Below are 12,255 nucleotides of genomic sequence, written 5' to 3'. Positions count from 1 at the left end.
TAAACAGCTTCAACAGTAAACTTGACCAGGCCCTTATAAATCAAAATCCAATATTACAGGCGGAGGTGAATCACGTTATTCACTTAGCCTACCACAGATGAGTAATGTTTTTTCCCGCTTTTTATGGAAACCCAAAGAAGTCATACCTAACCACCCCAGTCACTTTCCATAGCACCCCTACACACACCGCGGCATGCTCTGTCCATTGTGCTGACACAGCGCAGCAGAGTTACAGATTTTTTTCTTCATGTCCTCGCGATGGACGGAGAACTCCGCTGTCTGACAGGGACAGTATATCTGGAGATAGCCATGATTGCATATGTTACATCCCCTGATGTCTCTCTGGAAGGAGAGCCTCACCCTGAGTTCGTCTACTTTATTGTCCATGGACTGAACGTTAGCGAGATTAAAATGCTGTGTGTCTATATCACCTTGTAGTGGGCCTGGAGAGAGAAATATAATGGGGATGTATTTCTATCTGCTTTCTTGTGCTTTAAGGAGCTACAAATGTGCATGCTGAGAATGTTGTGGTAATATTAGGTCAACTTAAATATAACATTTTCTAAATGTTCTTGAAATGTTCTGAGGACCTCCAAGACAAGGTAAAATGTACAGTTGAAGTCGGAAGTTTACATACACCTTAGCCAAATACATTTAATCTCAGTTTTTCACAATTCCTGACATTTAATCCTAGTAAAAATTCCCTGTCTTAGGTCAGTTAGGATCACCACTTTATTTTAAGAATGTGAAATGTCAGAATAATAGTAGAGAGAAGGATTTATTTCAGCTTTTATTTATTTCATCACATTCCCAGTGGGTCAGAAGTTTACATACACTCAATTAGTAATTGGTAGCATTGCCTTTAAATTGTTTCACTTGGGTCAAAACCTTCCACGAGCTTCCCACTATAAGTTGGGTGAATTTTGGCCCATTCCTCCTGACAGAGCTGGTGTAACTGAGTCAGGTTTGTAGGCCTCCTTGCTCGCACACGCTTTTTCAGTTCTGCCCACAAATGTTCTATAGGATTGAGGTCAGGGCTTTGTGATGGCCACTCCAACACATTGGCTTTGTTGTCCTTAAGCCATTTTGCCACAACTTTGGAAGTATGCTTGGGGTCATTGTCCATTTGGAAGATCCATTTGCGACCAAGCTTTAACTTCCTGACTGATGACTTCAATATATCCACAGGAATTTTCCTTCCTCATGATGCCATTTATTTTGTGAAGTGCACCAGTCCCACATTGATGTGGATGGGGCCGTGCTCACTCCTCCGTTTCCTGTAGTCCACGATCAGCTCCTTTGTTTTGCTGACGTTGAGGGAGAGATTGTAATATATTTAGTTATTAAGAGCTCTGGCAATCATTCTCATGATAGCACATTGGTAGTAGTGTGATGCGTGATTTGAAGGAGTCAAGCGCAGGAGGGTAAATCACAGTACACATAGTTTATTCCATCAGCTCGTGATCCGTGTCGGGCGGGGTTGGAATGGGCAGACCCCCTCCAGGACGTCCTTTGGCCGCCAGCAGGTTGTCCAAACGGATGGCCATGTCCACCAGTTGAGAGAAGGACAACATGGTGTCCCGGCAGGCTAGCTCCCTTCGGACGTCCTCCCGCAGACCAGCCGAACTCCCCGTAGTTGTCCAATGCGGCTCCTCCTTCATTCCAGACTGCGTTGGCCCACTCCAGGGCTTTCCCAGAGAGGCAGGAGATGAGGGCGGACACCTTCTCCCGCTCCGATGGGGCCGGGCTGATGCTGGAGAAGTAGAGCTCCAGTTGGAGGAGGAATCCCTGGCAGAGAGCAGCAGTGCCGTCAAAATCCTGTGGTTGGGATATATAGATCCCTCTGGGTGCTGGGGTGTGGGTGGCTGGATCCGGTTGCCCAGCTGGTCTCGACCGATCCTCTCCTCTCCAGGCGGTGGACGACCTGGAGAACCCTATCCATCGCTTCTCCCAAGCTGGCTAGCATTGTTGAATGCTCCTGGACCCGTGCCACGAATCCAGGCATGCGCTCCTCTTCCGCTGACTCCATAGCGGGTGGGTGATTCTGTGATGCGTGATTTGAAGGAGTCAGGCGCAGGAGGGTAAATCACAGTATACAGAGTTTATTCCGTAATACAGCTTTAACCAGTCCAGTGTGCAAAACAGACGCACTGGAACAAACAGGCACACAGGGAAAATACCCCGGCAATACAAAATACTCTGAGCTCAACCGAGCTACTATCTCCTCACAATAAACAAACACCCACAAGGACAAGGGGGCAGAGGGAACACTTATACACGTACTAATAATATAATATAATATGCCATTTAGCAGACGCTTTTATCCAAAGCGACTTACAGTCATGCGTGCATACATTTTTGTGTATGAGGGGATATGAACCAGGTGTGTGTAATAGACAAGACAAAAAAATTTGAATGATGAGATATGGAGCGGCAGTGGCTAGAAGGCCGGTGACGACGAACGCCGAAGCCTGCCCGAACAAGGAGAGGAGGCAGCTTCGGAGGATGTCGTGACAAGTAGTCAGTGGCAAATATCAAAGATAAGCAGGGCTTGGTTAAAACCCTGGATGGGAGACCAAATTAATAGCTGTAGCTAGATCAACTATCCAGTAGGAGGTGCTGCCCAGCATATAATGTTGAAGATCTGACGTTGTTTCAAAGGTATATATTTTTTGATTTTTTATTATAAGGTTTGTCTATGTTGAAAATTGGTTACAATGATGACATAATCCTGTGATTTTAAATTCCACCCTCAAATCCAATGTATTTTCCACGTAGATTCCACATCACAATACGTTGCCAAATTACATTGAAACAACATCGATTCAACCAGTTTTTCACCAGAGGGAAGTAAAAGTAGACCTACCAATTAGTTATGGTGTTTTTACTAATATCAATTTTGTTTTATTAATTATTAAGTGATTAAAACTCGTAATTCTGTTACCAAATTGGGAAATGGGAAATCATAGTAGTCACAAACCACAGACTTTGATATATCATCCGGACCGGCCTTGACTTGGCCCAAACATAGATGTCAATGATTGGTGACCGGACCAAATCTGAACCAATCATAGATGTTTATGTTTCACAAGTTTGGACAGCACAGTACATTAGAGTACAGTACAGTAAATAAGTGTAGAATGGAGTTCATTACAGTACAGTACAGCACACTAAACTACAGTAAAGTATAATGAACTGTATTGTACTGTACTCTACTGTACTATACTTTGCTTTACTGTACTGAACTATACTGTGCTGTGCTGTACTGTACTGTAATCTACTTTGCTCTACTGTACTGTACTGTGATGTCCAAACTTATGAAACATAGACGTCTATGATTGGTTCAGATTTGGTCCGCTACAAACATTTACATTTACATTTTAGTCATTTAGTAGACGCTCTTATCCAGAGCGACTTACAGTTAGTGAGTGCATACATTTTCATACTGGCCCCCCGTGGGAAACGAACCCACAACCCTGGCGTTGCAAGCGCCATGCTCTACCAACTGAGCTACAAACCAACCAAATGTAGCCAGTGTGTAGAATAATACCCAAATATGCAAATGAGGATATTGCATATTTCTACATTTGTGTACCTATTCAGGATACATCACCATGTAGAGAGTGACATTTATATCCATGATTATGCATTTCTGTATAGTACAGATCAGGGACCCATTGTGTAATTCCGTTACCGTAATTATGTTACCGGGTGTAAATCCAAGTCACTTATTGTAGTTCAATAACCAAAATGATTTTTTTTAAACTCAAGGTGTCATGTCATAGCTGACAACCGATTATTTCTGTTTTTGGTAAATGTGGTCGCAGAAAGATTTTACCATAATTCTCTTTCCAAACTTTGCATCTGCACCGTTCTTCCAGTAACTGTGTTTTGTACATTTTTTTAATGTATATTGTTCAAAGTAGTCCTTGTGCATAGAGTTTTATGGTTTGTTACAGTTATCCGTTACTGTGGAATTGCCCTCCATCGATCACAAAAATAACTGCTATTGATGCTCCTTTGAACTGCTGGGGTATGTTTTGATATTTCCTAGAGCCCTTTAATAGACAAATCGTCTCCGCTGTCGCTGTGGCATCACTAAGGAGTAGCTCTCGTCCAATGTTCTTGGGAGGGGAGCTTCTCCGCTGCTCCTCTCCCCATCTTAAGCCCAGACAGAGCGAGCCAAGGCACACTGGGCTCTCTACGACTCTCTCTACGATAAAGAAATTGCAATAGAGAATGTTTTGAACCATTTTAATGTCGACTGCCATATCTTACAAATGTTCTATAAATCTGTCCTGCAGAGTGTGCTGTCCTTTGGTCTGATATACATGGAAACATGCGAGTGCAAGACCAAGTCAAGCTTCAGCGCTTGATCAAGACGGCGGGAAGGATAATTGGTATAGATCAAGAATCAGTCACCAACCTGTACACAAAACTCATCCTCCTAAAACTTGAAAGCATTTTACAGGACAGTACTCATCCCCTTCACTCAAAACTCAGTCACAGCAGCAGCCGGACAAGGGGAAAGATACTTTTTCAAAATAAAATTAAAACAGATAGATATGGGGACTCTTTTTTTCCAACAGCCATTAGGCTGTATAATAGATAGTCTGTTGGTCCCTCGAGTATACAGCATATTGCACTTTCACTTTGTGTAGCTATAGCACTTTTAATTAATTATATTGTGTAGTTTCTGTGTTTTCATGTTTTATGTACCATCTTTTTAAGCACATGATCAAATGAATTTCCCCCTGGTGGTATAATAAAGTTGATCTGAATCTTATTTGTCCCCCTCTGGGAACCCCCTCCCAGGTACCGAAGGGCCAAAGACTGTGACTCTGTGATGCCTCCCCTATCTCGTATTAGTAGCATGCTTCGTCTCTGGGCTTTTCTGAATGGTTCCCTGTCATTGGCCATCTCTTCTTAGAGTTAGGCTAATGGCATCTTAATGGAGGGGAGTTATTAATCATAGCAAAAAAACTGCACTCAATCTCCATCTAGAACCGAGGAGAGACGTTACATACGAAAATGTGCCAGGAAAAAAAAGGAAAGGGGAAACCACATACTGCTCCAGTATTTCATTCCGCCCTTTATTTGATTATCAAATAAAAATGTGATTATATAATTCGGCCACAGCACAGAGGTCTGCATGGAACTCGTTAGGAAGTGATTAGTGGTCCCACCATAGAGAATTCCAATAAGGGTGGATGACAACAGAAATGTATGTAGGCGTGGAGACCTATAGACCTATGGGAGCAATTCCATTAGTAAGGGAACAATTCAATATTAACGTTTCACTTTTCCCCTTATTTTTCCGAATCAAAACACAGGGAAAGCAAAACCACAATTCACATGTGGTTTATGGGTATTCAAAACCCTGTCATGAAAATGTTTCCGTAAATAACATCCCAAAACAATACACCTCTTGCAAGTTAGAGTCCGGGCCTCTATTTCAGCTCTTGCCTCAAATTCCGTCCCGCCACAGTGGACAGTATTTTCTGTCAGCCGTCGCAGCATTTGTCGTCAATGTCTCATTGAAAACAGTGACATCTGTTTGTGTCCTGCCATCATGAGTCGCCCAGCACGCGGCATAAGAAAGCTCATTACATTTCTGTCCGGTGGGCACACAATCTTTCACCATGAGAGGTACATCCTCAAAACCACAGCAATGTTGAACAAAGGCCGCTGGTGACATACAGGACAGGACAATAACCAGAGAGGATTTTCTATTGTTTTCTGGCGTCTAAAGCACTTCAGATCAACAGCTCTTTGCAGGCTACAATGTCTCGATATGACCCCTCGGTGAACTTTAAGATAGACAAGACTGAATTCTATTCAATAGTAATAAATGTTGTTTTATGTTAGTCACAGGGTAAAGCATTCGATTTATACAGAAGATGAGGTCAAGTGCAATCCTGGCCTGAACAAGCAGGCAACCTGTATCCTAACTTTTGCTTCTCTCACTCTTTCTCCTTATCCCTCTGTTTTTCTCCATCTATTCGCAGGCCTCCAACTTCTTCTGGGGTCTCTGGGCAATCCTGCAGGCCAGATACTCCTCCATTGATTTTGACTTTGAAAGGTGAGTGACCTGTATCTCTAGAGTCTTGACTGTGGGACTCAGGTTTTACTGACCAATATTCCCACTGGGCAAAAACTGGTTGAATCAACATTGTTTCCACGTCATTTCAACCCCAAAAAGTGTAAATGACGACATTGAATCAACGTGGAAAACTGATTGGATTTGTAAAAAGTCATCAACGTAAGGGCATTTCTTATTTTTATTTTTAACCTAAATCCAATGACATGGTGAATTGTTTTGTTGATTTCATGTTTCACGTTATTTGACAACTCAACCAAATATAAATCAAAACTAGACGTTGAACTGATGTCTGTGCCCTGTCTGTTACTTCTAAATGCTGATACAAAGTAAAACCTACAAGGGTTTACATAGCTTTACTATGAATAGCCTTTCCTCTCTTCAGATCCCTGCCGCCCAACATTCACACAACCTTTATGAGAAATAAGAACAATTATTGCACAATGGATTAACTTTAATCAAATCACCCGGTAACACATTAGCTCCAGTAACAAATATTTGTATTTTCAGGGGGACAAAAATGTATATTAAACAGCATAGTTCTCTGAGCAGAAAGTATTCCTCTCCTCTTCTATCTTTCCTCCTCCTCTCTCCTCCCATGCCCCATTGTACCCCACAGAAGCAGCAGTCGCCACTGTGCTGACGTTAACCACTATTGACAAACGGCACCCTCCTCTCTGTGTGGCTTTGCTGTCCGCTCTGTGGATCAGTGACAAGGGCCCCACCACTTTTCTATCGGAACTTTGGAGGAAATGCGATCCAGCAGGAGCAGATGGAACAGAGGCAGTATTGTTCCAGTCTCATTGGTCTTCCCTGTCTGTCTCTCATCCCTGGTTCGGCTATATGTAGCTGTTAGCCTGTCTAGCCCCACTAAGCTCCAGGCACAAGTTGCCCCAAAGTGCATAGCAAGGGTCAGATTACATCCCTATACCCCAAATCTAAGGTTAACCATAACAAGGTGGAAAACAACAGTGAGTTTGCACCAGCCACTTACAGGGTAAAGTCCCCCTCTAGAGCCTCCAGAAGACAGCCTATGTCCTAGACTGGGAGAAGGAGGGTCCTCGTGATGGAGGTTTGTTGGGGTGTTTCTCTCTGTGCCCATTTACTTGTTGCGTTATCCCTTTGAGCCAAATCTCTGCTGACTACTCAACGAGTGACAGGCAACTGCTAGGCCTCACACTTAACCAAAGCCACATGTGCATGTGATTTTAGGGAGCCGCAAGGGGAATGCATGAACTCCACCCTCCCTGCCTCCCATCCTACCGTTGATATTGACTTTATTTATTTTTTGTTTCACTTGTATCTGCTAGGCAGCGGTTGAGTTTGTGAATATATTGGCAAGGCAGCGGTTATTCCATACTTCCAAAGCCAAATTGACGAAGACATTATTATGAGGAAATGAGTAAGAGGCCCACTGTTTGGAATGGTTCGAGTGAAGAAAATGGGGACATGGACAAAAGCACATTGTGGAATGGTATAACTGCTTTTCAGTGTGTGAAAATAGTAAATAGGAAAATGTTTATTCATTTATTTTATTGTAAGATGATATTGGAGTTTTTCTAGTTTCATTTTCATTTAATACCGTTGGAGAAGTTAAATGTAGGTTTTCTTTACTGCGCTTCATGTGGTCAGTGAGGTCGCGTGTCCAACAGTATGCCTACATCATATAACCATAGACTTATTTAATCTTTAAGCAAAATGGAAAAACTGCAAATTACAACAGATGGTTAGATGGAAAAAAATATAATGAAATATTTGTAATAATTCGTTTTCAACAATAACTGTTTTCTGGTTAACCAAGATACTCTTAGAAGTCAGATGACGACTAAAACAAGTTCTACATTTTTCAGATAAATAACCTTTTCTCAAATTGAACATTAGAAACAATTTATTATCCTTTCCATTATGTCATTGCCAATTTCAGGCCCAAACTAACAATTTTAACAGAGTGAAAGATTCATACAAACAAATACAACAAAACAACATCAACCACACACAATGCCAATGGGTAAGTGGTGGAACTGGAATAGAGCTTTATGTAATACAACTTTGTGGTCCTCTGTAGCTCAATTGGTAGAGCATGGCGCTTGTAACGCCAGGGTAGTGGGTTCGATCCCCGGGACCACCCATACGTAAAAATGTTTGCACACATGACTGTAAGTCGCTTTGGATAAAAGCGTCTGCTAAATGGCATATTATTGTATCTAAATTAGTCTTTTCATCACCGAGGTAAGGCACGGTCCAGTAAGGTTCACACTATATACTGAGCCAGCATTGAAGAGTTAACGATAAAGTCCTTTATGTCTCCATTTTCCGTTCTTTTGAAACTTCACTCTGTTTGAAAGATGAGCACAATAGCCAAGGGCAAGAGCACACACATACATTAGATGTATTGAAGTTTTGAACAACATGGTTCAAACAAATACAAAACCACTTTACTCTCCGTTAACTTTTGAAACATGTCTTTAAAAGAAACTGTACTTTATTGAGATGTTGAAAGTCAAAACAAACTTAATGTAATGAAAGGCAAGGACACAAAGCAATGCCATTTTGGGACAACTTCTGTGAAGATACAACATACTGTATTTGTATTTATTATGGATCCCCATTACTCTTCCTGGGGTCCAGCAAAATTAAGGCAGTTCATACAATTTTAAAAACAAATAGTAAAACAGTTTGTCCAAAGTAAGAGGGAGAAATTGGCCTTGGAATCAAGAAAATGTGTAATCTATTGATTAGAAAACCTTAGTCATTATCACAAGGTTTTCCCAATCAGTATTGTTTGATTATTTGATTGTCAAGTCCCATTATCATCAGTTTATCTACAGGATATGAAATGCAGGATGACATTTGGTATAAATCCCAATCTTTGTACACGTTATTTTAATTTCATCATTATCATTTGTCAAAATCAATTAACCACTCTCTCATGCCCCCCAACCCCAACCCCGAAAGGCAAGGCAGCGTAGAGTGAGGAAGATTTAAAGTGCTTTCACTGAATTGCTTGCTACTTTTATCTGGCGTCGCTGAAATAACTGTGACAATGGTTATAAATTAAGAATGTTTTTTCCTTCCCTGAAAGCAAGTGTTATGGCAACACATTTGTGTTGATTAATAAGTCTCTATGCTGGAGTCTGAAGCACAGTTCACGAGTGTAGAAAAACGCTGAAAATACTATCAGGGCCAGCCAAACAAGACTGGGACTGATCCCGAATCATCTCCTATACAGTTCCAAATGCTTTTGACAGAATGGATATACAGTAGGTCGCAGAGCATTGCGACACTTAAAAAATAATTTATTTATCATCTTTTTACTCATTAGCATGTAAATCCATGATTTCAATATTAATTAGCAGTGCAGGTGAAAACATTTTATTTGAATAAACACCAGATGTTTAATTTCTTTGTGTTTTACGGCATATTCATTTTAGTGTGGATTATTTAGCTGTACTTTACTATAGTAAACTGTTGACGGTAAACAAAGAAATGTGTTTTTCCGTCAATGTCTTTCCACCTGTGTTCATGCAGGTGTGTTCATGAGGAGAGTTAGATTTAATCCAAGGCGCTTTATAAAGCAGAGCACTACAACATACGTTTTAAGGTAATTTACACTTGAGCCGACATGCATTTACCGTGAATAAGATATCCGTGAAAGTCAAGGTAAATGCCTTTAAAAGGTGCATTGTCGGCTGTCTAGCGCGCTGCGCTATAATGCGCCTTGGATTGAATCCCAGCCTTATTATGGTACACATGGCACACCTCATGGTCTTTCATCTCTTATTCTCTATCTGCAGGTATGCCATGGCCCGATTCGACTACTACTTTGAGAAGAAGGAAGAATACTTTGGATTGACTCTTAGTTAGAAAACTGAGCCCGAAGAAATGTAAACAGTTGCAGTCTGCTGCATCTTTATTTTAATTTAAGATAGTATTTTTATCTATACATAATGTTGAAATGTTGCAAAAGAATGCGGGCAATATAACCATGTGAGTTTCCAGAAAATGTACACTTGATTGTTACAGTTACTCAATGTTTTGGTGTAATTCCAACTGATTCTCAAAATATTTGTTTTACCACAGTGAGTATGGAGATAACCTCCTTTGGAAAATTGAGATGGCTTCCAGGCCAGAAAGCCGTTAATTTATATTTAGCCAAGTTACTCAAAGCCACAAGAACTAAGACTAAAATCATAAGACGATTATTTGCAGGCTCATTCAACATTAAGCTCAGTTGGGACATTTTTTTAAATGTCCACTGGCATGGATTTTAACATCAGTGTTGTATTATTTCAAGATGGTATTACCATCATGCTCTGCTTCCATTGTTTTGTTAGAGGATTGCTTTCATTTGTTGCCCAAAATATGACTATTAGATAAATAAATAGTTCATACAATGTACATTGAACAGTATATTGTACAGTATATACTGCAGCATGCATAGGCAAGTGTTTTTGCTGAACTCCACTTCAGTACAAATCATTACAATTGCATAAAAAGCTGGAGGGTGTGTCATCTATGGATTCATCTCTGTTAAATATCTACTATGGACATCTAGTTGCTAATGGTGTACATCAGATTTTGGCTACTATGGTTGCATTCATACAGGCAGCCCAATTCTGACCTTTCTTTCACTAATTGGTCTTTTGACCAGTCAGATCAGCTCTGAAAAAGATCTGATGTGAAAAAATCTGATGTGATTTGTCAAAAGACCAATTAGTGAAAAAAGTATCTGAATTTGTCTGCCTGTGTAAACGCAGCCATATATGCTTTTTATATGCAATATGGGCAAAAACATTTATGCTTTTGCTCATGGGTGTGGAGAGGTAATATCTGGGCAATATCTCTGTCCATTTGGAGGACCCCTTTTGCCTCAAGAGCACCTCCAGAGGCAAAAGTTCATTTAAAAACGTTTTTTAAAGAGTAGTGTGACAGAGAAGTGAATTTCTTCTCTGTTGCTGTAAATGAGAAAGTGCCTTAATCAACTTAAAATAATAATATCTAATGAAACACACAAATGTACTAACTGTATTCAGTAATGTGCTACTACAGTACATCCTACCCCCGGAGCCCTAAACCAAAACATCAGATTAAAACATTTAAGCCAAGAGATCCCAAACATCCCAAAAAGAAGTGGAATGTCTTACAAAAAAAACAAACAAGAGGGGCACCGAGCCAACTCGTGTTGGACCGAGAAAGGCCTCTTTAACCGATAATCCATTCTCCAAGTCGTACAATGATAATGCGAGGCGTGCTGAGGGCTGGCTAACGAAATCAAGAGGCGACCGCAGCGCTGACGGTCACCTCAACAGAACAGTTGTCTAATTCAAACCAGGCCATCTCATCCCCTTCAAGACATGGTGGGACCAAGCGCTCACACTGGAAGGCGCTCACACTGGAAGGGGAGGCCTCGGAAAAAACACATTAATGTTTAGTGCAGTGGAGGCTCCTCAAAGGAGGAAGGGGAGTAAAATAGTGAAACATAAAAAAAGTTATCCTTTTTAGATAAAACTATTCTAAATATATTCACGTCACCAAATAATTGATTAAAATACACTGTTTTGCAATGAAGGTCTACAGTAGTCTCAGCAGCACTCTGTAGGGTAACACCATGGTGTAGCCGGAGGACAGCTAGCTTCTGTGCTACTCTGGGTACATTGACTCCAATACAAAACCTAGGAGGCTCATGGTTCTTACCCCCTTCCATAGACTTACAAAGTTATGACAACTTTCGGAGGACGTCCTCCAACCTATCAGAGCTCTTGCAGCATGAACATGTTTTCCACCAAATCAAAGGATCAGAGAATGAATCTAGTACTGAAAGCATAAGCTACAGCTAGCTAGCACTGCAGTGCATAACATGTGGTGAGTAGTTGACTCAAAGAGAGAGAAAGACAATACTTGAATTAATTTCTTCAAAAATTAAGGAGAGAGAGCTAGCTATATTTTTTACTTTCACTTACTTAGCTAGCATCCAATGCAGTTAGCTAGTTTAGCCTATTAAAACAACCAGCTCAATCAGTGATGGATGTCATGTTAGCTAGCTGGCTATGGCTATCCAACACTGGAACTCTTCCAAGTCAAGGTAAGCCTTTGGTGTAACTGCTTGCTGCTGACTACACTGTACAGCATGATTGTAGCGGGTTTACTTGACTTGG

At 40.9% G+C, this 12,255-nt stretch overlaps 1 protein-coding gene across 2 annotated transcripts in view; it reads left to right on the top strand.

Annotated features, from left to right (window-relative positions):
- Positions 1-10,607, top strand: part of zgc:113516 (uncharacterized protein LOC541449 homolog) — a 50,102-nt gene extending 39,495 nt beyond the window's left edge. The window contains exons 7-9 of one of the 2 annotated variants that reach the window (XR_005994233.2): positions 6,009-6,082; positions 6,720-7,574; positions 9,895-10,607. Coding sequence is in view for 1 of the 2 variants with exons in the window: in XM_041837741.2 (XP_041693675.1) it covers positions 6,009-6,082; positions 9,895-9,964 (144 nt within the window). In the remaining variant the exon portion in view is untranslated. The remainder of the gene's footprint in view (positions 1-6,008; positions 6,083-6,719; positions 7,575-9,894) is intronic. The other variant, XM_041837741.2, reaches the window with a different exon arrangement.
- The last annotated feature ends 1,648 nt before the right edge of the window (positions 10,608-12,255 follow it).

Source organism: Coregonus clupeaformis, chromosome 19, assembly GCF_020615455.1.
Source record: "Coregonus clupeaformis isolate EN_2021a chromosome 19, ASM2061545v1, whole genome shotgun sequence".
NCBI classification, from domain to species: Eukaryota; Metazoa; Chordata; class Actinopteri; order Salmoniformes; family Salmonidae; genus Coregonus; species Coregonus clupeaformis.
This window is presented reverse-complemented; position numbering and strand designations above follow the sequence as displayed.